At 37.0% G+C, this 27,396-nt stretch overlaps 1 protein-coding gene across 4 annotated transcripts; it reads right to left on the bottom strand.

The window, feature by feature from the left end:
- Nucleotides 1–1,398: 1,398 nt before the first annotated feature.
- LOC113707656 (dihydroceramide fatty acyl 2-hydroxylase FAH1-like) lies at nt 1,399–7,230 on the bottom strand. 4 transcript variants are annotated; one of them, XM_027229933.2, is made up of 8 exons: nt 6,883–7,230; nt 5,523–5,585; nt 5,139–5,362; nt 3,934–4,026; nt 3,611–3,807; nt 3,387–3,492; nt 2,153–2,299; nt 1,399–1,859 (listed from the first exon to the last, which is right to left on the bottom strand). In XM_027229933.2, the coding sequence occupies exons 3-8, from the start codon at nt 5,238–5,240 to the stop codon at nt 1,740–1,742; spliced, it is 765 nt and encodes a 254-aa protein (XP_027085734.2). In that variant the 5' UTR covers nt 5,241–5,362; nt 5,523–5,585; nt 6,883–7,230; the 3' UTR covers nt 1,399–1,739. The 4 variants fall into 4 exon arrangements, with proteins under 4 accessions (XP_027085734.2, XP_071921099.1, XP_027085737.2 ...); XM_072064998.1 differs by having other exon boundaries at nt 5,139–5,267; XM_027229936.2 differs by lacking the exon at nt 5,139–5,362 and having other exon boundaries at nt 6,883–7,226.
- Nucleotides 7,231–27,396: the final 20,166 nt, after the last annotated feature.

The raw sequence follows: 27,396 nt of genomic DNA, 5'->3' as shown, positions 1-27,396 counted from the left end.
GACTTGGGGGCTTAATTGTAAATAGTAATAAATAATAACAGTTTCTGTTATTGGTAGGTAAGGTGCTGAGTCAGATGACGTCAGCAGGTCAGTTTGTTAAGTTGATTAGTGATCGTGTAACTCATTCCTTCATAATGAGCTCTCTGCAATTGCAGAGGCATGAAGAGAAATAACAGAATTGATTCTTCTCCCTCACGCTTTCACTCTCTGTCTCTCTCTCTCTCCTCTCATTTCTCTCCTACCCTTCTCTCCTACCCTTCTCCCTCTCTTGTTCTTCATTCCACAGCTGCATTGCAGCTCTATCTCAGGAATTCTGCTTGAATTCCTGACAATTACATTTTGAGAAATGGTGTATGGATTGATTGGAAATTTCCTTTTCTTTGGGTTGAGCCGAATGTTTCCTGAAAAATCAGAGAAAACGGGTGCCTTCTCTGATCTCCATTCTACTTCTGAATTCTAAACCATTGGTCCACATGCAGACCGTTCATTGTAGGAAAATAACCCACAGGAAAACAACAAATAAATCACACAAACTGAAATCACAGTTATTAAACTCTATCCGACTTGACGGTTGAGCTGATCGACCCGGTGAGCTGAGCATTAGATCAGGGCAAATCTCTAGTTTGACCAGACAAAAAGTTGACCCGATCAAATTTGGAGAAACCCATTTGACTAGGTGGTTCAACCAAAAAACTACACAATTTTTCGATTGACCCGATTTACTTTTTCTTTATTTTTTTTAAAATTGTGGGTCTTTGTTTTTGAAACAATTTATATATATATATATATAATGTTTTTATAAAATTTGTACATTAAATCTTCATTTAAACATGTATAGACTTTATCACTTGCTTAGTTTATATTTGATAACTAAATATTTTTTTAATAAACTTGTTTATTTTTTTATTATACAATTAATCCTTTTAACTTTTAAATTGACAATATTTGATTAGTTAGAAAATTACTTTGTTTTTAAATAAAAAATAAAATAATGAAAAAATAATGCCATATTTTTTTGAAACAAGCAATATAAATTTTGTTTTATACTTGACTATATTATTTATTTATTTAAAGTAGGATAAAATGAAATTAAATCTTTTATTAATATCTATATATTTATTATATATATTTCCAAGTATAATAATTAGTATCTAAAAGCACTTTATTATATATTTTATATATATATTAAAAGTGCTGTTTTATAATTATAAATATTAAATTAATACTCACACGTTCAACCAGTGATCCAATCCTACTGCTGGGTTCCTTACCAGCCGCATTTAATAACTATGACTCAAATTCAGTAAGCAGTCGGAAACAATTAGATAAAACAGAAAACAACGGCACGCACCAAAAGCGAAGACGAAATGTAATGGTACATGAGTAGGAAAATACAAGTTTCAGGAGGCAAACTCTCAAATTTATTCCTCAAATATCCACCGCCCGCTTCCTCAAACACTGGACACCGAATCAATCAAGGAGAAGAGAATACAATTGGACTTGGACACTTTAATCGACATAAGCCCAAGGAGACTAAATATGACTCGGACGTCACACCAATTTTGGACGCTGAACTAAATAATTAAATAAGACTTGGTTTAACTTTCTACATTGCCTCCCTTAAACCAAAATCTGCTACTTTTCTTAGAAAACTCCTATTCTGCATATATATAATAGCATAAAAAAGAATATTTGGAGAACGAAATATTTGGCCGAATACTAAGTTATTACACATCAAACTATCTGCTCTTCTCAGCTGGCACTGAGGTTGGTAGTGTTCCAAAGACCTTATCCCATAACGAGGAAGTGATACCAAAGCCTTTATTTTGGATACGAAAGTGATGATTCAAATGATACTTCTGCAAAAGAGAGATGATCAGAAAGATATGCAGATCAAACCACTTGTGCAGTGGAGAAATTCCTACCTTCTTCCAGGTTCATACGGGCAACGGAAAATTTGATTTGTTCATGACAGATCATTCTAGATATGGGGCTAATGCAGGTCTATGCAAATTGTTTCTACTAAAATGATAGCATGTTTCTACGATCCGAGTTTGTACATAATTTTTAGTATGTAGATTGTTTTTTACACACATGTAAATGAGAAATGTAATGAGACTCAAGTTGTTCTGATGGATTTGTATCTCTTTACCTTGAGGTTTTTTGGCACTTCACTTGTAGGCTGCCCATGGTGCAAGTAATAATGGGTTACATCATACATCACATAACCCAGTAAACCACCTCCAAACAAAGCAGGAGCAGTAGAAGGAGTAGAAATGAGTTTTATTAAGTTGTAGAACTGCAATACAAGAAGATTAGTATCAGAAGAAGAAGAATGTGCTGTGCATATACTCCTAAGAATTAACTAAAAGGGGCAGACTTGGAAGAAAGGCCCGAGTTTAAGACTGCTTATCAGACACGTGTAGCCGAAGGCAAGCATAAAATGGATTTGCATTTCTTTTCAAACATTTTTCTGTTATCTGTACTCATTAGAACATGATGTACCGTATTCACCAGTTATCTCGGATAAATTCAGTCAAAATATTCACTCCATACAGACAAAATATCAACTAAAGCTCAACAAACCTCCAGTGAGAGCTGAAAGAGTAAATTGGAGCAGTTTAAGACAACCACCATCCAAAATGGCAGAAAATCAGACACTGAAACCAGACTCGAACTTGTTGTTTAGACAGTTTCAGTAGGTGAAAGTTCATTATGTACTGGTCAGTACCAGTCTAAGCAACTACATTTTCAACATATTCAATGGAATGCCACAAGCAAATTTTTCTCCCTCCATGCATCTTACTCCTTGAAGACAACAAATATTCATGTCCAGTGCCTCTTAGATGTCATTGCTAACCCAGTAGCTACTAAATTGCATTTCTAGAATTATGGAGCAGATAACATCTTGCCCTGTCCCTCCCTCTCCCATGGGGCATGAATCTGGTGGCCACCAGCACGATGTCATCCTCAACCTAAATGCTAGCAAGGGAAGAACTTTGATGCAATGGCTACTCACTTAGGAATAGTACAGAAATCAGCTGCTAGCAGTATGTCACAGTCAAAAACAAGTCTCACAGTTTGTTGAGATTCCTATGAAAATTTCATATCCCTGACCTGGAATCCTTTTCAGTCACATGTATCTTTTATGCACTTTTCGTAAATGTGTCAAGAAATTTGCATGATTACATGACCTGACTTGGTCAATTACTGGCAGGAACATTTGTCTGAAAGACATGCGAGGATCCCAGTAACTACCAAAATGCCTTACTATGAATATTGTAAAGCATAGCACGAGTTATTAGTAACGGGAAGGGAGTGAAGAAAGAAAATACAGGCTTTATACAGTATGAATAAAAAACGAAACGCTGCAGAAGGAAACATACAGGGAAGCACAGCACAGCAGTTGCAGCAGGAGGGAAGACAAGGCGCAGACCATCCATGGGGTGCTTATGATGGCAACCATGAAGAAGATAATGCATGGTATTTCCCCTACAACAAGTTTTTACATATTTCATTACATAGAGAAGAAAAAAAACACAAATACAAATAACACCGACAAGAAAGACGACAAACAATTAACATGCCTACACACATAGCAATGACTAACCAATAACTTTTCGTCTTGATGTGGAAAAGGAAACGATGCAGAGTGTATTCTAGCAAAGTCCATACACCGATTCCAGTAACCACCATCAGAGTTATTTGAGGAAGTGTATGACCCATCACAATTGACTTTGAAACAAACCAACATACAACTGGGAGCCAAACAAGGGGGATTACCCACCATTCTGTGCGGGTTAAAAACTATTTCAAGTAAAAATGAAATCAACATCAGCTCTGTGAAGCATGACTTGATAAAATACATATAATAATTATTCAAGCGCCAATCTAAATGAATAATCATATTATCAAATTCACCAGAGAGTATACCTCCCAAAAGTCACTTCCAAAAAATCGGGGACCTTCCTTGCTAACTATAGGCTGGTGAACCCATTCCTGATAAGATTCTCCAAGATGACCTACCTGTGTAAGATTTCAAAGAATTTCATAAAGCAAATTCAAAAAGTTAAAGTATGGTTTAATTGACTTAAACAAATATATCTCTTATGTAGAACAGCAGCACTAGTATCCATCAGCTAGAAAAGGTTACAAGTCAAAAAGGAAAACATGTTCTGCTGCATGTTAGTAAAACAATAGAATTGGTCTATTATAAGGCAAAATGTCATCTTGCCCCGTTCAACAAACTTTTTATGCCTAGTTTTGTTTGTCCTTTTCACGGCTTGGGGGGGATTTATTTGTTTTGTGGGTTGGGGGGGGGGGGGGATGAAGAAAAATGCAGGACTTAGACCTGTTGATGTTTACATTTCTCTACCTTCCAGTTTCCTCTTTGAACTGAGAATAGAAAGATAAACATGGCTGCATCACTAAATCTAGAGCATAACAAATACAATGCAACTGCAGGCTATGATATTGCTAACAACAGTTTATTTAAGTACTCACTGCATGGGAAGGACAAAATTAAGGGATGCCATTAACTCAACTTTTGCTTCTATTCACCATAGGAATCTGTCATTTCTAGTGACAGCAAGACACTGAACTAATTACAAGGACTCTAGCACGGGTGTCACGTCTGGGTGCTCCTCTAGGTATCAGATTCATAAACTTTCTAGAATTTGGGATACTGGGACTGCCAAAGAGTCAGGTTTATCTGGATATAGTTGAGAAGATATACACAAACATATACATACATACATACATACATACATATATATTATATATTATACATATGTTATATTTTTCGGTTAATAGTGTACTTTATTGAATCGCTTCTGAATGATAACCAGTGAAGGAGGAAAAGTTTCAGAGAAAAGGCAAGGGTGGACCACAGACATATGATTAAAGGTATTAGGCTACTCATGGAGTGTGTTATTTGCTTGACTATCAAGTAGTGGAGAAGACAATGAAATTGGTATAGTGTATAAAATCAATAAAAGTACTTGTGATATATTCAACATCATCGTCATGTGAGCCAATGACGTTACTCTCAACTTTCTGATACATATTCAATTGCTTATCTTTTATCTTTTGAAATTGAAGTCTTCTCATCTCTCTCACATCTACTACTAGTTGCTTACCCTTTCTCTTTCTTTAATACGCTTTGATTTCAGTGAATCTCTGAAACAAAACCACCATATCCTCTCATCTCCCTCTCCTGCAAGTTCCGATCTTCTTCCCATTCATCTCACACCTGATCGAATTCAGAGCTACCAAGCAGCCAACCCAAAAGCCAAGTATCAATTTATTTTGACCATGTTTGACACGGATATTACACCTGCACCCTTCACTTGTTACACCGACACTGGTGTTCCAGGGATGAGTTAAGAGTCTGTAAATATAATTCATAATTCCTAGAAGAATAATAGCTTGGCATTTCAACTCTGTAAATAAGATCATTCAGACTAAAGCATTAAGACCAAAGATATTGTAAGTGAAAGATAAAAAGAATTAGGAGTTTTCACCTGGAAGACAAGAGGTTTGTTTAAATCAACTGTGAAACCCTGAGCCACCATCTTGGCACCAAACTATAAATGGTGTGACATATCAAAGGAAATGAAAGAATGATTAGGCAGATACAAATAGGATCAAAACCTAGTGAAAGAATTTACACATGATGAAAAATTTAGAATAGCTTTTAGAACCAAGCTGAAGCAATGAAACACGAACATGAACCGATCATGAATGACAATAATTGTATTGCCACAACTTGATTTAAGAATTTCACACGAGCAACAAACTTCCATCAGGCCTCAAAACTATACAAAGGCAAGCAAAGCAAAGGACACAACACAACTTTATGGAGGAAACAATTCCATTTTATGATGTTCCCTACTCTTCCAATCTGCATCTCCATCCTTTATTCCAAGAACTCCTAACGTATTAATCCTAGGCAAATGACACAAGTAGCCAATTTAGTCGAAGTAATAGTAGGGAAAAATGTACCACTCGAGTGCAGGGGAACTTGATTAAAATGGTACACAAGATCATTTTAACATAAAATAAGTAAGAATAGCAGTTATGGTCCTGCCACAAACCCAACTCGTTATGCCAAATTGAATAGAGCATTAGGACTACAGCATGGAGCCAGACCCTTTGGTACAAGTACAAACACACAATACCAAAATTTGACATGAGCAAAGGACATAAAGAACACAAGGGAACTCACATTTGCTTGGTATACTGTCATTTTGGAATGCAAACAATTTCACATTTTTTGTAAAACAATACTAACCGAATTTAGCAGATAACAGAATGATTAGGGATCTTAACCGAATATCTAGTAAAAAAAATCCTGCACAGTGTCAAGTAGATCTTAACATACATATTTTGATCTTGAAGAAATGCCTTTTTGCATATTGAAACACAAAATTGGACACCATCTCAGCAACATCTACTAAACTAACTAGCAACAGAGAACAAGAAACACCAAATAGCCAATTAGCTTTGGCTTTCTCCTTGAAACTTTCCAAGATAATACTTCTAATCCAACCATTAGACTGCACAAAAAGTCGCCATTTCACGCTGAGAAATTAAAGAAAAAGAAAAACAATTTTTTTCCCATACTGAAACCACCCTTCAATTCTGAATAAACACATAAGATAGCATCCATCCCAAATGCTGTAAAAATTGGGTCTTTTTCCAAGCTTTTAAATCCAACCCAAAATGCAGGTTACCAATTAGATCAAAACCCAAAAAGGGTTCTCATTATATCACCATTACAACAGATCTACCAACCAAACAATCAATCAAAAACTTCAACTTCTCCACAAAAATTCAGAACAAGTAAAAACGAAGATGAAACAATGATAAACAAGCACCGACCCAGAACAGTGCAGGCCTGATCGGTGAAGTCCACAAAGGAATTGGACCCGTTCAGGAAGAGGAAAACTGCGATCCGCAATAGCAATTGCAACAGCAGCAGCAGCAGAAGGCAGGTGCCTTTGCTGCCACCCGTTCTAGTATGGTAGCAGTGAAGAGTTAGGGGACAAAGGTGGATAATTTATTACTTAATTTACTAGTATTAGTATGAGTAATAGTGATTTTTGTGAATATTTGGAGAAATTTTTGGGGAAAGGATGGATCTTGACCTTAGATTTTGATATCGGCATAGGGATGGTACCATCAGCCAGCGGATTTGACAGCCTGGCAAGGTGATGGAGATACAACTCATAATTGTCTCTGTCCATGTCTTGTTTGTTCGTTGTTGAGAGTCCTTGTCCAACCGGTTTTCTTTTTGAATTTCAAGTTTTTTTTGGTACATTAAATTCTAGGGATAATATAAGAAACCTCCCCTGAGACTTTTGACAATTGCACTAGCATCCACTGAATTTTGCAAAATTACACAAATCTTGTTGAGGTTAAGGTTTTGATAACAAAATTAGTTCAATTAAAAAAATAACATTAAAAAATACTTTAAGGAAAGAGATGAAACTTTTATTTCATAAATACTCCTTATGCATATATAAGTTGTATTAGTAAAATAATAAAAATAATTAAAAATTAGAAGTAATTAGGAAAAATGACTAGTTTCATCCCTCACATTTTATAAAAATATTCTTTTCGTTCATCACTTTAAAAATGAAGTGAATTCGTTATTGACATTTAAAAACTAAACTATTACATCCTTGTACTCAACTTTCAATCTGAATCCAATCACCCAACAACCCGATTACAAATTTCAAGGTTATAATTGGTAGATCATTTGGTTAACTCAACTTAATATTCATATGAAAATTAATGAACTCAACAAAGAAAAATAAATAATTATAACATAAAAAAGAAGGATTATTCTTTCATATATTGTCATTGTATATATTGATAGGTCTAAATACCTATCGCATCATTTCAATTTAAATTTAAAAAACAAACTTGTATGTATGGTATATATCTAGATTAACAAGTATATACACTAACGGTTCATGAAAAAATTTACCTAAAAAAGAAACCCTACTATTCCAAGACAAAAGAGCGGCCTTTTCTATTATAATTTTTTATTTTTTCATTTTTTGGTTCAATAAATGTCATGTAAATGTAATGGAGTTGACCAAGTAATCCATCAATACTATCCATGAAATTCGTTACTGGGTTATTGAATGGTTTGATTCATATTAGAAAGTTGGGTTCATGAATGCAATAGATTCAATTTTTAAATGTTAGGGATGAATTTGCTTTGTTTTAAAAGTAATGGATAAAACAATATTTTTGTAAAATGTGAGGGACGAAACCAGTTATTTTTTCAAATAATTAATACACACATTTCACCATTCAAAAAGATCATATTCAATAAATTAGATAACACAAATAAACAACAAAACTACGCTAATGATCACAAAATTTAGCAAAACAAACTAGTCATCTCTTTTAACGTGATGTTTGCTATAATTCTTGTGTTTTTTAATAGAATTTTTTTATTTTGCCTTTCTTTTCCTTCCTTTCTCCTTTTACTTCCACAAAATTACTTTCCAACTGTCACAACTTTAAGAGTTTCAAAGAAAATATTCTCATGAACAACCTTCTTTTGTCCTATATTTTTTTCTTCTATCAAAGTCCTTATTCTCACATTATGTACAACTGATTTTTGGTCATTGTCAAATTCTATCAATCACAAAATAGGGTCATTAGGTATATCAATTGGTGTTATTTTGTAATTACAAGTCATCGTTCATTATTAAATAATTCCAACAGTTATTTTCATTAATTAGTTACTAATAGTTAATTAGTGTTTTAATTACTTAATTGTTAGATACTAGTTTCTAATAAGACATTATGTCTTAAGGTAAATGAATAATTTCTCCCCATGTGAGGTAAGTAACTAGGCCCACAATTCTAACCAAGAGAGATGAGTGTAATTTTAAAAACCTCAGAGGACACCAATGAATTTGTCAGAAATCTCGATGGAGGCTTCTGAAAGTATCCCAAAAAGAAAAGGAAAGAGAAAGAAAAGAAAAATGTCCTTGGAACAACTTGAGAAAATGATCATTTTAGTCTTTCAAATTTTTTTATTAGTGCCTTTTTGTTTTGTAAAGATTTCAAATGGCAATAGAGTCGTAAAAGAATCAAGTAGGACACAAAAATAAAGTTTAAGGATTAAATTGACAAAATAAAAATCGAGAAACTAAATTGACTTTAGTAAAATAGGTGAAAGACTAAGGAGCCGTTTGGATTGCTATTTTTTAGAGTTTTGTAAAAAAAATGTACAGTATCGATTTGATATATGAGATAAAATGGTAATTTTTTGTATTGGAAGTTATTTGAAACAAGTTTTTTTTGTATTATTTGCCGTAACATTTTTTTGTCTTATTATGTATGAGATGTAAACGTGATTTTGAAGATAACAAGTGGTTTGAAAATGTGTTTAAGAAATACTAGAAAAAATTATAAATAATGAGTAATCCAATCAAAATTTTCTTTTTCATCCTACTAAGCGTTTAGCACTCAATCTCCTTCTCTAAAAAATGTGCTTTATGATATGACATATATAAGACAAAAAAAATTCTGGAAAAATAGAGATATGAATGGTGCCTTGCTAGTGAACAGTCCAAAATATGTAACAAAAATTTGACTATTCAAATGTCATTGGACTATTATGATTGTCTATTGTGAAAATTTTGTGTATATCAGAAAATAACAGATATGTTTGGATAGCAATTTTTTTCAAAAAAATTTTTCGCTTGCATCATAAACACACCCAATCCACTTTTTTATATTTTCAACCATCTTTTTATATCACATACATCACATCACAAAAAAGTGCTACAGTAATTATTCCAAATAATTATTTGAAATAATACTCTATCCAACCACCTTTTAATTAACCTTTCTTGTTAAAAAGAAAACTAAAAAGTGTGTTTGGATAGGAGATTATTTGGGATAATTTTTTTAAAAAAATGCTATAATACTTTTTGATGTGATGTGTATGAAATAAAAATGTGATTGAAAAATGTGTTTATGATGTAAGCAAATAAATTTGTACAAATAATAAACTATCCAAGAAAGATTGGCTCTACTTTTTTCTTCATGTTCTTTGGAACTATGATGAGAAAAAAAAAAGGAGAAGAAGAAAAAGTTCATTAGAATTGATAATTCTTTGTAAAAAAATTTATTTAGAAAATATAAAAATAGTTTTTATGATATAATGCATGTGAGACAAAAATTTTTTTGGAAAAATAGAGATATGACTGGTACCTTCTTAGTGAATAGTCCAAAAAAATGTGACAAAAATTTGACTATTCAAATGTCATTGGACTACTATGCTTGTCTATTATGAAATATTTAATTACATCAAAAAGTAACCTTTCTCACTAAAAAGAAAAATAAAGATTGGCTCTATGATGAGACAAAAAGGAAGAAGAAAAAACAGTTTGTTAGAATTGGTAATTCTTTGTAAAAGATTTTGTGATTTCATTTTAAACATGTTTTTCAATCATTTTTTTCTACCATAACATTACAAAAAGTTATAGTGTTATTTTAATTTTTCTAGAATAATCTTCTATCCAAAGAATCGACGAGAAGAGGAAAAAAATATTATGTTATTAGGAGTTTTATAGACTAAAGAATGGTTAATCTTATATATGTATATATATATGTGTGTGTGTGTGTCTATCTCTATATATATATATATATATAATATTAGTCTATTAAAGATTAATTCATTAAAGTCTATACAATTTCTCTACAATATATAGTGTGAAAACTATTGTGTGCCACTTTTTGAACTATCATTTATGCCTTTACCACTGACAAGTGTTTGATAAACCAATTGAGTACTTAAGCTTAATGAATTAATTGTTTTTTCTATTAGTTTTGTTTAATAACAAAATTTCCTTGCATTTGAATTTATTAACCCCTCGTTTGGTACATAGAAATTGCCTAGAATAGAAAGGTCTTTTTGACTTGTCTATTTTACTTTCATGTTTAGTATGGGCATTTTAAGTTGAGAGGACCTTTTAAGTTGAAAAGGCATTTCCCCCTTAGAAAACTCATTCAAAATATTTTTTTAAGAACCCCATTTCTTATAAAAATTTTAAAGCTCTTTCTAGCTTTATGTTAGAATATCCAAAATTATTGGGGTCAGGTTTATGCTCATACATCTTTTTACTACATTATCAAATTAGGCTTTTATTAATTTATTTGATAATTTATCATACTTTTATTTTTTAAAAATATTCTAGTAATTTAAAATTGATCATAATTTTTTTTTGCTTTTTTCATGATATCATTTTTTTAAACATTTGCGTAAATGTATAAGAATTTTTTACACTTGACATAGATAGTGAAAACAAAATAAAGAGAGAATATGAATGTTCGACTTTATGTGATTTAATTTGTATACGCTTGTAATTATACTATATTACTATTAATACAAAAAAAATTTAAATAATAGTCATATTTTAGATTTAATAAACTATTATAATTGAATTATTTTAATAAGTACATTAGTCATTCCTAATATACTAAAAAAGGTCAAAGTTCCTTGTATGAGGTAAACAAGTATCATAGCAAGAATAAGCAAAAAAACAAAGTAAAATTATTTAATATTCTATAATAGATTTCAAGGTAATTAAGCCAAATTCGTGCATAATTTAATCCTATTTTAGCATCTAAAAATTGATGATATCAAATATTGAAAATGGAACATTCCATTCTAACTTGCGTATTAAACATTGTAATGAAAAAGTTTCTTTCGTTTTATTCTTGCTACAAAGGCATTTTGGTTGAAAAAACTTTTCATTGTGGGCATTCTGACATAAAGAGCCATTTAATTTCTACGCAAAATTTGAGTGAATGTTTGATCACTTAAATTGCTGAATATTTGAACTAGTGTAACATTTTCATTCAAAAATTATTGGTTCACATAGCCACACACTTTCATCCACACACACAAAGTCTCTTTCTCCCTCTCTCACTTACACATACACATTTTCACAGTTCAATTTGCTGACCACCGTTTGAAAGGTGAGTTTTTTGAGTGTTTATATAAAACTTTACTGTAGATAACTGTAGAAGTTGTAGAAAAACTTTTGTAAGATGAAAATTTTTTTTAGCAATGCATTTTCTTTCTTTCTTTTTTCTTTTTTTTTTCTTTTCTTTCCCCCCTTCCCGCTTCTTCTCCTTTCTCCTTCCCTTCCCTATTCCTTCTCCCAAAACTGTCGAGGAAGCAGCAAAAGAAAATTTTTTTTTTCCATTTTTTTCTCCCCATCTCTTGCCCGCCACCTCTCCCTCTCTGGCCACCCCTCTTCTCCCTCTCCCCCTCTCCTCCCCTCTCCCTTCCCTCACCCGGGGTCTAGCCGAATCCCTTTACAGAAGTCTGCGTTTTCTTTATCATTCCAGCACCCAATTTCAGTCCTATTAGGAGTAAAACTCTTTTTAGGGTTGAGATTCCTTCGAATATGCACAGCAAGGGGAACAACGTTGTTGCCTGAATTCCCACATTCGCTGGAGCTCCGGTTATGCCTGAGCTCAATGAGGGGATTAGCATATACGAAGACTGTCGAGGAAACACTAAGGTTTTCTTGACTTCAGACATGTTTTTTTTTTTTTTCTGGTATGAAAATGGAAATTTTTTTTTTTTTTTGCATTTATTGTTTCCCCTGGCCGGACAAAGTAGCAACAGAAACCTTTTTTTTTTTTTTTTGCAATTTTCCCTCTTCCCCTTTCCTTCCCTTCCGTTGCCACCCTTACCCTCCCCCTATGCGATCTGGTCTCGCGACCAAATCAGCCAGAGGGGAAGGGAAAGGGGAAAGGGAAAAGTGGTGGGAGAGGACTGGAGGAAAAGGAGAGGGAGAAAAAAAAGAGGAGGATCAAATCGGGCAAAGGGGGAAGATGGCGGGAGAGGAAGAGGGGGAGAGAGAAAAAGGAAAAAAAAAAGTAGACAGGCACGTGAAGAGGTGATCGGCGCTGGAACCGACGGCGGAGGTGGTGGTAGGTTGGGGCGGGGGAGGAAGAAGAAGAAAAGGGAAGGGGATTTTTTTTTTTTTTTGTGTTTTAGGTATTTTGAAGTGTGTAGGTAAAAAACTTTGAGAAATTTTTTTAGATTACTGTAGCTGAAGTTAGTAAAAAAACTAGTATAATACAGGGCCTATTTGGAAGCCAGGTTTTTGGACAAATTTTTTAACAACTTTTATTACAGGAACCCCAAAAAACTTCTCAAGATTTTTTACTTATACGCTTAAAATATCCAAAACACAAAAAAAAAAAAAATTCCCTTCCCTTTTTCTTCTTCTTCTTCCTCCCCCACCCCAACCCACTATCACCTTCGTCGCCGCCACCACCTCCGCCGCCAGTTCCGGCGCCGATCACCTCTTCCAGTGCCGGTCTTTTTTTTTTTTTTGCCCTTTTCCCTCTCCTCCTCTTCCTCCCTTGCCATCCTCCCATCTATCTTTTTTTTTTCTCTCTGCGTCTCCCCCACTCTTCCCCTTCCCCTCTGGCTGATCTGGTCGCTAGACCAGATCGCACGGGGGAAGGTGAGGGTGCTGAGGGAAGGGGAGGAGGGGGGAGAAGGAAAATTGCCAAAAAAAAAAAATTCATTTCACCGTTTCATCTGTCGGCAAGAGCAAAGAGAGGAGACGGCAGGAAAGAGAGAGCGAAAATATGAAAAAAAGAAAGGGGCAGAGGAAAGGTGAGAAGCGGGAAGGGGAACAGAGGAGGGAAAGGGACAGAGAGGGTGGCAGGAGAGAGAGGAAAGGGGCAGAGGGGATGGTGGAGGAGAGGAGTGGCGGGGCAGAGGGGGTGGCGGGGGAGAGGGGAGGAAAGGGATAGTGGGCATAGAAGGGTGGCGGGGGAGGGAGTTGGGTAGGGCGGCGGCCCAAGGGGGGTGGCGGCCCAAGGGAGTGGGAGAGGGGAGGAAAGGGGTGGCGGGGGTGGGAGAGAAGAAAAGAAAAAAAAACAGAAGAGAGGTGGTGCTGGCGGAGGTGCTGGAGGTGGGAGGCAGAGGTAATAGGGAAGGGGGAGGGGGAAGGAAGAAGAAGAAGAAGAAGAGAGGAAAGAAAAGAAAAAGGAAAGAAAGAAAAACAAAGAGAAAGAGAAAAAGAAAGAAAAAGAGAAAAAGAAAGAAAAAAAAGAAAAGGAAAAAAAAATTTCACCTTACAAAAATTTCTACAAAATTGTTCACATTACAAAAACTTCTATAAAAAAGTTTTTCACTTTACAAAAACTTCTACAGAAATTTTTGAAAAACTTCTACAGTGCACTACATTAAAATTTTAGACAAATTCTCAAAAAACTCAGGTTCCAAACAGGCCGACAAACTTGAGTAAAAATTTAAGTTTCAAACAGGCCCTAAATTATGTATTGTAACTAGAGTATATCCAGTACTAAACACTATGGGATGATCTAGTTTGATCAGGTCTCTGATTTTCATAGTACACACATACATATAAATATATAAACAAATAAATACACACACTTGAATACATACATAAATAAATAAATACATATGAATATTTTTTTTTGTTTTTGGTTCCTTCAAAGTATTTGGAGGAATATTCTGAAATGTAGCGCCAAAAGTTTATAAATTTCCTGACTCCAAAATATGGTTCATCACTTGTTACTTTCTTTTTGGTATCATTTTCAATTTCTCGTTCATGTATGCTTTGAGAAGCACCTGCATGCTTAAATAACATGAATGATATCTGTTTGTTTCGTGTGGTACATAAGGGCCCGATTTAATTAAACATATTTGATATAACAGACATTTCATTAACAATGGAGGAACTAGGAGGCATAAACCGCGCACTATAGAAAGAGAAGATGCCCAGGCAAGTATATGATGTGGAAGGAAAAGTAATGGAGGAGGATATATTAGCTTAGGTTAATGGGGCTTTTTTTTAATGGTTTTTTGTTATTTTTTTTGGTATATGGGTTTTTTTAATGGTTTTTGTTTTCTTTTTTTGGTATATGGGTTAAATAAGAGCACAAAAATAAGCAGTAATAAACTGGAGCTTTAGGAAGATGGGAGCCGAATAGAACAAGATTTATAATGGAAACAATTTCCGTAGAAAGAAAGCTCTATAAAATAGAGCAAGACACAGAACTACAATTTATTCTCAAAGACTATCGCAGCACTTAGTAACCTAACACGGACTAAGTTAGATGAACAGTGAAATTAAAATGCCACGGATATAGTTTTTCAATGTCTTTTTTGTTGAATATGATAACAGCAAAAGAGGTGGCTGACTGTGGAATAAAAAGCAATATGTCTCCGGGGCAAAGAGCATGATCGACTGCGAAAGTGGCCCAATTTTTGTCGAGGGATCTCTGCTTCATGCCAATGCAATACGTTTTATAGACGCTTGTAAGAATTACTGTTGGTATTGTGTTTTCATGTAGCCAAAGGTCAGCATATTGTGGAAGGGCCTATTTTAGGGGAAAAAAACATTTGTTAGATCAACTAAGAATGCAGGTGCAAATAAATAGTATAAAGGAAAGTATTTACCAAGCTGTGCTTAGAACGGTTTGTATAAAACTGGTAGAAAGAAACAAAGGATGTCCAATCGTGCTGCAGAAACTGATTTATGGAGGAGGTGATAGTACATGAATTGGGCTAGTGTCTCAACAAGGAACCAGATGCTTCAACATTAGATGTAATGTTTGAAAGCATAGGCAGAGGAAGTGTCCATGGCATGAGAATATGTGACTGGGAAGTGCAGAAAGCCATGGAATCATAGGATAAAGTTCCCTTGATTCTAAAGAAGATCATGTCATTCTTGTGGAGTAAATTCTTTGAACAGTACAGTTCCCAACCTTCTTCAAAGTATCCATCATTAATTTTAATATTCCAGCAGCATATGCCATGATACACTTTAATTGTTATGTCATCTTGGAATCCAATTGAATCAAAAAGATCAGCAGAGATTTTCTATAGAAGGGGAAACAAACAGAGTTAAATCTATTATGTGAGAAACGAATAGTTGAAAAACAGATTTATTCTTATTTACCAACCTGTTTGGTTCTATTTGAGCAGAAAAAAACAAAACACCATGGTCGTCCGACTGGTATGCTTTCCAGGGAAGCGATGGTTGTATCTATAGACAAGGTTATAGTATGAGAAACGAAAGACACTTCAAGCAATAAATATAAAAGATGCAAGATATGAGTATACCAGTGGGTGTAAAAGCTTCAGGTGCAAGGTTGATTATGTTCTGCAGCCACTGAGTAATCGAGTGAAACGAATATAAAGATGGTTCTCCTGTATAGCTTAGCACCTGCGGATAAGCCGCAAGGAATTTTTTTTTTTATATAACATATGTTCTGTTCCCCAGGATTTTCAACCATTGTTGCAGCATGGATTGTTGCTTTGCTGAAAGTATAAAGAAAGAACCTGGTTTTGCTGTCGTGGGGAATGGCAAGCCATTTCCTGAAAGGATTTTTTTGCGTGGTCATTGGCACGTTGGGGAAGCACAATAAGAAGAAAGTGAGTAGGGAAAATGCTAAGGGGCGATATACAATAAAAGCTGCAGTAATGTTAGAGAAGTCCGAGTTTGTAAAGTGCAGCTGGCCAGGCATTTGTATGTCCTTATATGCTGGGGGAGCTTTCTGGATTTAATTATAGAATAGTTAAAAGGGAGTAAATACAGTAGGCAGATGAAAACACTTAGGAATAAATTTTCAAAGCTGTAATGAATGGCCGTGGCTAAAATGGCAGCATTGGTGTCCATCTTTATGGTGCTAGACTTTTAACCTAATTGGAAATGGCTCGGGCATAGTTATTGAAGCGAAAATCTGCCAAAACCAAACAGAACAAAGCTGGAAACTCCAAGAGTAGAGAAACATTAATTGCGCAAATGGTTATATCTATCAAGGTAGGAAAGAACCTGTAACAGCCCCAACTTCCCCTAAGGCGTACCAAAGGAGTTAGCAGACTGCCTGCCCAACTCTCGCCAGGACTACTAAAACGGTACAACACCAACTCAAGTCGTTCGGGTGTCTATTAGCGCGCTTAACCAAACCAACAATCGAGAAACGGAAAATAAAAGTTAAAACGTAAAGCGAATAGTGACTGCCAAGTCACAATCCGCTCAAGACCCAATCAAATGCAAGTAACTTCATACAATCCTTGAAATGAACATATACAAGTCCCGTATAATACATTGAACATGAGTATACACACTAATATAAACCACATCTGTAGGGTTATAAACCAAAAGAAAGCATTTAAATCCAGGTACAGTTAAGGTTCCAACTATTGAGGAGCTACACAAAATCTCTCAACTAACTCTACTCAACTCATTCTTCAAAAGCAAAAGTCCAAAAGGTAATTCCCTGTAAGGAAAACAAAATTAACGGAGTGAGCTTTCGCCCAATGAGATACCATCACGTAATATACCAAGAGCACATAAACACAAGAATATTCAATCCAAATACGTACGTCAAGTAAGCAAAAGCAACAACACCCAAATATAAGGAATAAAAGGATACGGATGGCTCTCAAGAGCCCTTTTCCTCTTTTGCCATACTTGATCTCATCTCATTAACCCTCCGTCAATGTATACCGGGTAATCATGACCGTAGACTCCTCTTTACTCCAATTATCCGTCCACCTCACTTTCCCCTTACCGGGCCCGAACACCAAGCAGTACAGAATTGGTATTACTCGAGTATACCGGAATCAAGGGTCTCATACCCAAAGATTCCCAAATACAGTCCCCATGGCTTGTCAAACGTCCCCGACCAAGTCCTTACTGGCTCGAGTCCATTGACTTCCAATGAGGTAGAGCTCAGAGTGAACGGCAAAAGTCCAGAGTTACAGTAAAGGTTGGTATCCAATCGACACCAAATCAAGTACAATCAAGAGTATTCAAGTGATATCATAAACAAGCAAGTAGGCCTAATATAATAACCAGTCAAGGAGGCCAGAGAGTACGAGAGTGGTAAAGTACACCCTCGTCTCACCTAAGTCAAACAATCATCACAACTAGCCCAAATCACAGAATTCAAGTACAAGAAAGCCACGGAATAACAAATATGTGAGTAGTATACTCACCAAGTCAAATAAAGAAATTTTACAAGTTTTCGCCCGACGTGAGCCTCGGATCACCGGCGCGCCCTATAATAATTAAGAAAGTACAATTAAGACTCAAACACGAGTCGAATACCTTATACTAGGAACTATTAAGGTAAAACCCAAATATAGTTTGGAAATAGGAAATACATAGCATTTAGGGTTAACAGTAGAAACAATCCCTAAAACTGCTCATTTCTATCCAATCACAACCCAACTCACAAGAACCCAATACCCCAGACACTTGAACAGCATTTCCCCTAAAATTTCAGCTTTTCCAACCTACAAAACAACTATTAAAAGCCATCCAACACAACCACAAGCACCCAAGCAATTCATAAGCCATTCAATATACTTCATTAGGGTCACAATACCCCTCAATTAGAGCCAATTAGAAGCTCAACAATCATCCATAGAAAACCCCCAATTTGAAATCCTAAATCTGAAATTTTCCGCACAAGCGGAAATTTTTCGCAAATAACCACAATTAACGTACAAGAAAGCTATTTAACACCATTTAGAACCATCAATTCAAGCCCAAACATATCCATCATAGGAAAACATAAATAAACCCACAAAATCAGAAAATTAGCTAGGTTCACTCCAATCCACCAAATCTTTCGTAAAATCACGTATATAGCTACTATAAGGCACCAATTGGCCAAAATTAGAAACAAAAGATGAGTTCCAAGCAAGATACCTTAGTTCTTCAAGAAAGGTTGTAGCTTAGGAGGTTTTCTTCCAAAACAACACCACCAAATTCTTCAAACACCCTTAGCAAGATGATTTTATGGACTAATTCAAGAAACAATCGGTTAATTTTCAAGATTTGACAAGGATTTGAAGATGGAAGGTTGAAGATTTCTTCCCTTTTCTTCCTAGAGGAATTCGGCCAAGAGAGGATGAAGAATGAAGATGTCTTGGTCAAAATTAGACTTTTAAGTAAAGATAAAGAAAGTTAGGCAAAGTTAGGCAAGTTTAATCCAACAAGAATTGGACACTTGGCACTTTGTTTTGTTTAGAGTTATCTTCTTGTCCCTCCATAATTAAACCATCTAGATAACCTCTAATCATCTACTAACACCTAGTAATTAAATCCCTTTATGAAAAATTGAACTGAATTGGCCGAAATTCTCTCACTAAATACACTAGCGGGCCCCACGTCCAAAATATACTCCTAATTTCTCACGAATTACCTTATACTAGAAAAATGATTTAAAAACTATATTTCCTGATAACATGCGGATAAAAGTAATATAATAAAGAAAATAAAAGAAAACGGGTGCACAGGAATAAAACCCTAAATTTTTTTTTCCGTTCTGGGTTCTCACATCCTCTCCCCCTTAAGAAATTTCGCCCTCGAAATTGCTCACTTGGGTTACTAAACAGCTCAGGGTATTTCTTTTGCATCTCTTCCTCCATCTCCCAGGTTGTCTCTTCTATTCCATGATTCCTTCATAAAACATTCACTAATGGAATTTGTTTATTCCTCAGTTCCTTAATCCTTCGATCGAGTACTTGTACAGGTCTCTCTTCGTAAGTGAGTGCCTTATCTAACTCAATCTCCTCTGGTCGCACAATGTGGGTTGGATCAGGGTAGTACTTTTTCAACATCGAAACATGGAAAACGTCATGAATCCGAGCTAAACTTGGCGGCAACTCGAGTCGGTACGCTACTTTCCCAACTCGTTGAAGAATTTTGTAAGGCCCCGCGAACCGTGGTTGAAGTTTCTTTCCTCTACCTGCAGTGATGCTTCGTAGTGACGTGATCTTAAGGAAAACACGGTCTCCAACTTCGAACTCCAAATCTTTCCTTCGGTTATCGGCGTAGCTCTTTTGTCGGTTTTGAGCTGTTTGGAGTCTTTGACGGATCAATTTAACCTTTTCTTGTGCATCCTCCATCCAGGGAATGGTTGTTGGATCTAGAACTTTCTTTTCTCCTACTTCATCCCAATAAATGGGTGAACGACACTTCCGTCCGTCGAGAGCTTCATATGGTGCCATTTGAATGGACAAATGGTAACTGTTATTGTAGGCAAACTCTACCAAAGTCATATGTTGACCCCAGTTACCCCCAAAATCCAGAATACAAGTTCGTAACATATTCTCGAGAGTTTGAATCGTTCGCTCCGACTGCCCATCCGTCTGGGGGTGATAAGTGGTACTAAGGTTAATTTTGGTCCCTAAGTGCTCCTGAAACTTTTGCCAAAACCTCGATACAAAACGAGGATCTCGGTCCGAAACTATACTCACTGGAACCCCATGTAACCTCACAATTTCATTCAGGTACAACCGAGCCAACTTATCCATGGAATCCTTCACATTCACAGGTAAGAAATGAGCCGATTTGGTCAACCGATCAACGATCACCCAAACGGCATCATGTCCTTTTTGAGTTCTTGGCAGTCCAGAAACAAAGTCCATCGTGATATTTTCCCACTTCCATTCGGGTATCTCAAGAGGTTGTAATAGTCCAGAGGATTTTTGGTGTTCAGCCTTAACTTGCTGGCAAATCAGACAGGTTTGGATATATTGGGCAATCTTTCTCTTCATCTTATCCCACCAGTACAATCATCGCAAGTCTTGGTACATCTTATTACTACCAGGATGGATCGTGTATTTCGATTGATGGGTTTCCTCCAAAATTTTCCTTTTTAAGTTTTTATCATTGGTTACCACCACCCGGTTCCTATATCTTAAAATCTCTTCAGGACCCAAATTGAAATCAGGCAATGCTTCCTTTTCTACCTTTTCCTTCCACTTTTGTACCGTCGGATCCTTCTCTTGATCTTCTTTAATTCGATCAAGAATAGTAGAGGTTACCTGAATATTTTCAAAAGTTATTTTCTTGCATCCCAATCTAGAGTTCCACTCGCTAGCTGCTCCTAACATCTCCCACTCCTTGACTGACAACCCTGCTACTTGAGCTTTCCGACTTAGGGCGTCCGCTACTACATTAGCTTTACCCGGATGGTAATTGATTGTGCAGTCATAATCTTCTAAGAGTTCTATCCACCGGCGTTACCTCATATTCAACTCTTTTTGGGAGAAGAGATATCTAAGACTTTTATGGTCTGAATAAACCTCAAAGGTAATCCCGTAGAGATAGTGTCTCCACTTTTTCAGAGCAAAGACCACCGCAACTAACTCCAAGTCATAGGTAGGGTAGTTTTGTTCATGGGTTTTTAGTTTCCTAGAGGCAAAGGCAATCACGTTCTTATTTTGCATTAACACGCACCCTAAGCCTTCCTTCGAAGCATCGGTATAAACAGTAAAACTGTCATTCCCATTAGGCAAGGCTAAAACAGGAGCCATGGTTAACCTTCGCTTCAACTCCTGAAAACTGGTTTCACACCTAGTATCCCACACAAAATGGCCATTTTTCTTCGTCAGATCGGTTAAAGGGCCGGCTAGTTTGGAAAAGTTTTTAATAAAGCGTCGATAGTACCCAACCAACCCTAGGAAACTGCGAATCTCAGTGGAATTTTCTGGTCTCTTTCATTCAGCTACTGCTTCTACTTTCGCGGAGTCTACCGTGATACCTTCTTTTGAAATCACATGTCCCAAGAAAGAAATTTTCTCCAGCCAAAATTCACACTTACTAAATTTGGCGTATAGTTGATGATCTCTCAGGGTTTGTAACACTAACTTTAAATGCTGCTCATGTTCCTCACGGGTTTTAGAATAGACCAAAATGTCGTCAATAAACACGACAACAAATCGGTCCAGGTAGGGTTTGAAAACTCGATGCATCAGATCCATAGAGGCGGCAGGGGCATTGGTCAACCCAAAGGGCATGACCGCAAATTCAAAATACCCATATCTAGAATTGAAAGCAGTTTTGGGTACATTTTCTTTCTTAATTAGCAACTGATAGTAACCCTGTCGGAGAACTAACTTTGAAAAGACCACTGCGCCTTGTAACTGGTCAAACAATTCATCAATATGAGGAAGTGGGTATTTGTTCTTAATGGTCATATTGTTTAGTCCCCGATAATCGATACACAATTTTAAAGTTCCATCTTTCTTCTTAACAAATAGTACCGGAGCCCCCCAAGGAGATCCACTTTCATGAATAAATCCACGCTCCAACAGATCTTGCAACTGCAATTTAAACTCCTTGAGTTCAGCAGATGCCATTCGATAGGGGGTCTTAGAGATAGGTGACGCTCCTGGCAATAGGTCAATTTTAAACTCTATCTCTCTCTCCGGAGGTAAAGTTACTAATTCATCATGAAACACATCCGGATATTCACTTACAATAGGCACATCTTCAACTCTTAGCTTATCAGTGGGAGTGTTTATCAGAAAAGCTAGAAACCCTTGGGCCCCTCTATACAGAAATTTCCTAACCTTAATACCTGAGATCAATGCAGATGAGACTAAACTACCTCTTACATTTAGCCTTAAGGTTGCCTCCCCCGGTATACGAAGTTCCACTATTTTCCTCTTACAATCAAGTTGTGTATCGTACCTTACTAGCCAGTCCATACCCAATATAACGTCGTACCCCTGAATGGCCAAACTTATAAGGTTCCCCAAAAGCTTCCTCTCTCCTACCCAAATTTCGCAATTCACATATATCGAACCAGTAATCAAACGTTGGTCCCCCGTAGGAGTACTAACTTCTAAATCATAAAGCAAGCTAATAGGGGTTATATCAATGCCGCACATAAAATCGGGGTTAACAAAGGAATGGATAGCACCAGGATCTATCAAAATCCTAGCTAGACGATGGAAAACAGGGATCGTACCTTCTATAACCCCAGAGGAATCAGGGACTTGATGTTGCTCCAGGGAGTAAACCCGAGCTGGCACCTTTGGCTTTGTCCCTTCTACCTTAGACTGTCCCGAGCTGGCTTTCGACGACTGGGTGGTTGCTCTCGCCTCCCGAGGTAACACTGGGCAGTTAGCTATTTGATGCTCTGCACTCCCGCAGCGCAAGCATCTTCTCTCCTTCCTCCAACAGTTGTCCTCGGTGTGGTTTGGTTTTCCACAAAATCCACAGGGTCAGCGTGCAACTGAGGCCGAACTTTCTTGTGAGGTGCTTTTCTGCGGGCCCCGTCCATTGTGACCACCCCTCGGCGGAGTCTCTCGCGTCATCCCCGGTTGCCTTCCTCCACCGGCTCCTAGTCCAAACTTGGGAGGGGTCCCTTTATCTCCTTGGGTCGAACTACTCGCAGAGAACCCCCGTTTTTTCACCTGAAAATTTCTTACTTGAAACCTTGCATTTTCAACTCGCAAAACTTTCTCCACGGCGTCACTAAAGGTATTGATCTGGGCTACCGCCAGATCCTTTTGAATTTTCACATTGAACCCCTGAATAAAACGTCGAACTCTCCTTTGCTCCGTCAGAATAAGTTCAAGGGCGAAACTTAGATAAACGAGTAAACTGGCGCTCGCACCCAACTACCGATTGAGTCCCCTGACGGAGTCTAATGAACTCGTCATCCTTCTTTTCTTGGACTAGAGGGGGAAAGTATTTCGCGTTGAAGTCCCTTACAAAGTTTACCCATGTTCTTGGTTAGGGGTGTGCATCGAATTCGAATTCGGTAATTCGAAAGTTGAATTCGGAATTTTTCGGAAATTTGGCTTCAATTTCACCGACCGAATTCGAATTCGAAATGGCAACTTCCGAATTCGAATTCGCTACCGAATTCACCGAATTGGTTTTTTTTTTTTTTTGCCTTCTCATTTCTTTCAAGAAACCTGTTCAAAAACAGTCGGGATACATGCAGAAACCTGTTCAAAAACAGTCGGGATAACAAATCAAAAACAGAAACCTGTTCAAAGTAAATGCAGGAAATACAAAACAATTCCAGGAAATAATACAAAAAAATTATAGTCCAAATCAGAATCACTATGTAAATTCCAGTCCAAACAATTACAGTCCAAACCAGTCCAAACAATTCCAGCAATTACAGTCCAAACCAGTCAAATTTCAAATACAAAACAATTCCAAGAAATAAGAATCCATTGAGCACCAAATCAGAATCACCATTAGAGAATTCAAACATCAACAATTGTGGCTTCTGCACCTCCTTTGATCAAACCTATTATTCAAGAAAGAAAAAAATTTTAGCTGTTGGACACAAGTTTAGATTATTAAAAATTAGGTAAAGACCACAAGTACCACAGCACCTCCTGTGTACATAGAAACACAATACTAGAGCTTTGATAGACCCCCACAAGGTAATTCATTTGGTTTGTTTCTAATGATGTCACATCGTGGAACTGTTACTTGTTTCCCATAGTAAATTTTTTCCATGATCTTCGAAATAAAGACACAAATATTATATCAGAGACTTTAGATTCATCTGAACACAAGAGGGATATAAATTCGAAAGCATACATGTTTAAAAATAACAATAAAACTGCAGGTCTGCTTGTTAAAAAATCAAACCACTAGTTTTAAGTCCAACCATTTAGTCAATTGCAAGAAAAAAAAAATCCAATCATCAATCACAAAATTCACCCAAGCCATTATATACTGAGAATTCAAATATTCTATAGAAAGAAATTTACATGAAAAGAAACAATAATAAGGCATTTAATATTACTGCTTCTGTCCTGCATGAATAAGAACCTAATCCCCTCCCCGCCTTGCCACAAAAGTCTACACAGAATTGATTTTATAAGTTATGTTAATAAATTACTCCAACTCTAGCTACTGACTTGGTCTGCAATGAACTTAAACAACAGCATTTCGATATGAAATTATCTCATTTAGTTCAAAATTGGATCTTTTGTTCTTTTTTGGTTCCTCAAATCAGATTCAAGCTTCCCTTTTGCTCAACCTATGCAATAGATGCATCATGCATCTCAATTTCTACCAGTTGCAGATCCAAGATGAATAGCATGACAAAACTGTTCATTTGAAATCATTTGAGATATCCAACGAGGACATAACTTTGTCCATTATAGTAAAATTTGTAACAGAGCACACTAGTTCTTGAAAAAAATCAGAAAAAACTCAATTTGACCGTGAAATCCTCTCAATTTGTTTCTTATACTAAATTCACATCAAATTACAATTGACTTTGCAGTTAAAATTGTCACAAAGATAAGTACGAAAAGGGAAATCATTTTTATGTTGTAGATAAAGTTATATACAAGTTTTGTCTTTGAAAATTGACATTTCTATTGCCAAATCTGCACGATATTTTTTTTTTCTCTTCATTTATGACAAAATGTATCCTTGGTATTCAAGTAATAAACTCTTGAAGATATGGGTGTTCGTGTGATGCATGAAAGTAGTGGTTTTCTTTGAAGGGACGACATCTAAAGCAACACACAGAGTAATTTTCTTACCCCCTAGCTTGTGATTTCTTTGACACCAAAGGATGATGCGAGCGACGCTAACTCCCTGACCACTTCTTTGCCAAATTGCTATGATTTGCTTCTAGTACTCGGTAGACCTTCTGAAATTTTTTTCGAAGTTATTTAGCTCCTCGTTGAGGGCATGGATCTGATTCTTGCTGGAGACCTTGATGACAGGGATAGTATTATATAGTAGTCCCTTGAGCAAACTCTCTACCTTGAGAAGCCAAATCTTTGCCAGTGACGATGAGGAAGGTGATGAAGAGGCTGAGGCGATGAGGAAGGTGACGAAGGTGACGGAGAGGCGATGAGGAAGAGCCGAAGAGGGCGGCGGAAGAGCTAAGGTGATTGGTGAGTAAGTGAAAACTGAAGAGATTAGGGTTTTTGGCTTTCAATTTTAATTTCAATTATTAACTTATTTTATGTTATATAATATTATAATATATATTATATATGTATTGTGCGAATTCGATATCGAATTTTCAATTTCGAATTCCGAATTCGAATTGGTAATTCGAATTCGGTAATTCCGTTTTCAAAAATTATAGTTTCGAATTCGACCCGAATTCGACATATTCGAAATCGGAAATACCGAATTCACTACCGAATTACCGAACTTCCGAATTCGAACTTCCGAATTCAATTCGAAATCGATTTCGAAATCGAAATTTTTTGACTTTGCACACCCCTATTCTTGGTGTTTGTTCCCGGTCCCACTTCATTCGTATCACGTTCCACCAAGAATGCGCTGCCCCTTTCAATTGAAAGACAGCGAAAGTAACCTGCCTCTCCTCAGAATAGTGTAGGGCGGCAAAAATATCTATCATTTTCTCTAACCACTTTTCGGCCACGTCCGGATCTGGCCCGCCCAGAAATTTTGGTGAAGACAACTTCTGAAATCTCTCTAGGGCCCGATCTTCACTCTCTACTACATGGCCAGGGTTCCCAGGTTGCTGGATAGGAGATTGGCCCTGCTGTTGCACTACGTGGGCTAACAGGTCAGTCATTTGCTGCATAGCAGCAGCTATCTGGGCACTAGGGTCAACCCTAAGTTCAGGATTTGGTTCAGTTGTGGTATTCCTAGTACCCTCGTCAGTTGTGGGTTGCTTAACCCCGTGCCCGCGGCCTCGCCCACTACGAGTGCCTTCCATTCTCTAAGTCAATCTAAAGTCGAGACACAAAATAATATTAAAAGTGCATATAATTATAGTCATATAAGCATGAACAAAAAATCAAAAGTAAACATCACTTAAGGCATATATTCACATAGCACATTTATACATGGAACACATAACTGTGTCAAACAGTCATACATAAGCAGTCAGACAGATATATACAAAGATACTCCCGTGAAACCAAAAGAGGGTCTACCAAAATACACTGTACAACCTAGGTCACAAAAGGTGCAAAACAACTAACCAAAAACTTTTCTTAGGTATCCCTCACACGGGATCAAAACAAGGCTCAAAAATCCTAATCTAGTTCTCGACGGAGCCAACCGACTCCCTCCCAGAACTAGAGCTAGGGGCACCTCCCTGACCTGGAGCTCCGCCACCTGGAACTCCCCCTGGTGCATTGGCGCCAATCACTCCCTGGATTAGCGCCTCACACTCGTCGATAATAGCGCCGGACCGGTCTCTCACTTCCCGGACTACTCTAGTAAGGCGGTCGTTAACCACCTGCAACTGCTCTCTCAGAACGTCCGTCCTCTCCTGCTCCATGACCACGTCCCCCTGGAGCTCTCCAATCCTATCGGCCTGCATCCGCATGATGCCCCTAAGCCTAAAGGTCTCAGTGCGCTCCCTAGCGGCGTCACATCTAAGCCTCCGTCGCTCGGCAAGTACCGCCTCAACCACGTGGTCCGTGTAGGAGTAAAACTGACAACGCTTACAGCGGCGGGTCCGGCTAGCAGTATACCACAACCAAATCGGACCTCCCGATCTCTCCTGGAAATCGATAACCCGAGGGCGCCTCTGAGATGGCTCGCCTCCGCCCGCTCCACTAGTGCCGGCCATACC

Source organism: Coffea arabica, chromosome 9c (assembly GCF_036785885.1).
Source record: "Coffea arabica cultivar ET-39 chromosome 9c, Coffea Arabica ET-39 HiFi, whole genome shotgun sequence".
In the NCBI taxonomy this organism is placed as follows: Eukaryota; Viridiplantae; Streptophyta; class Magnoliopsida; order Gentianales; family Rubiaceae; genus Coffea; species Coffea arabica.
Note: the sequence above shows the minus strand (reverse complement) of the source record. Positions and strands in the feature narration are given on the sequence as shown.

Coding starts and splice junctions, on each gene's coding strand:
- LOC113707656 (XM_027229933.2), bottom strand. CDS start 5,240: ATGGGAAGAAGATCGGAACTTGCAGGAGAGGGAGATGAGAGGATATGG. Junction 3,808..3,933: donor TTGGAAGTGACTTTTGGGAG/GTATACTCTCTG, acceptor TACTTGAAATAG/TTTTTAACCCGCACAGAATG. Junction 2,300..3,386: donor CTGCTGTGCTGTGCTTCCCT/GTATGTTTCCTT, acceptor CTTGTATTGCAG/TTCTACAACTTAATAAAACT.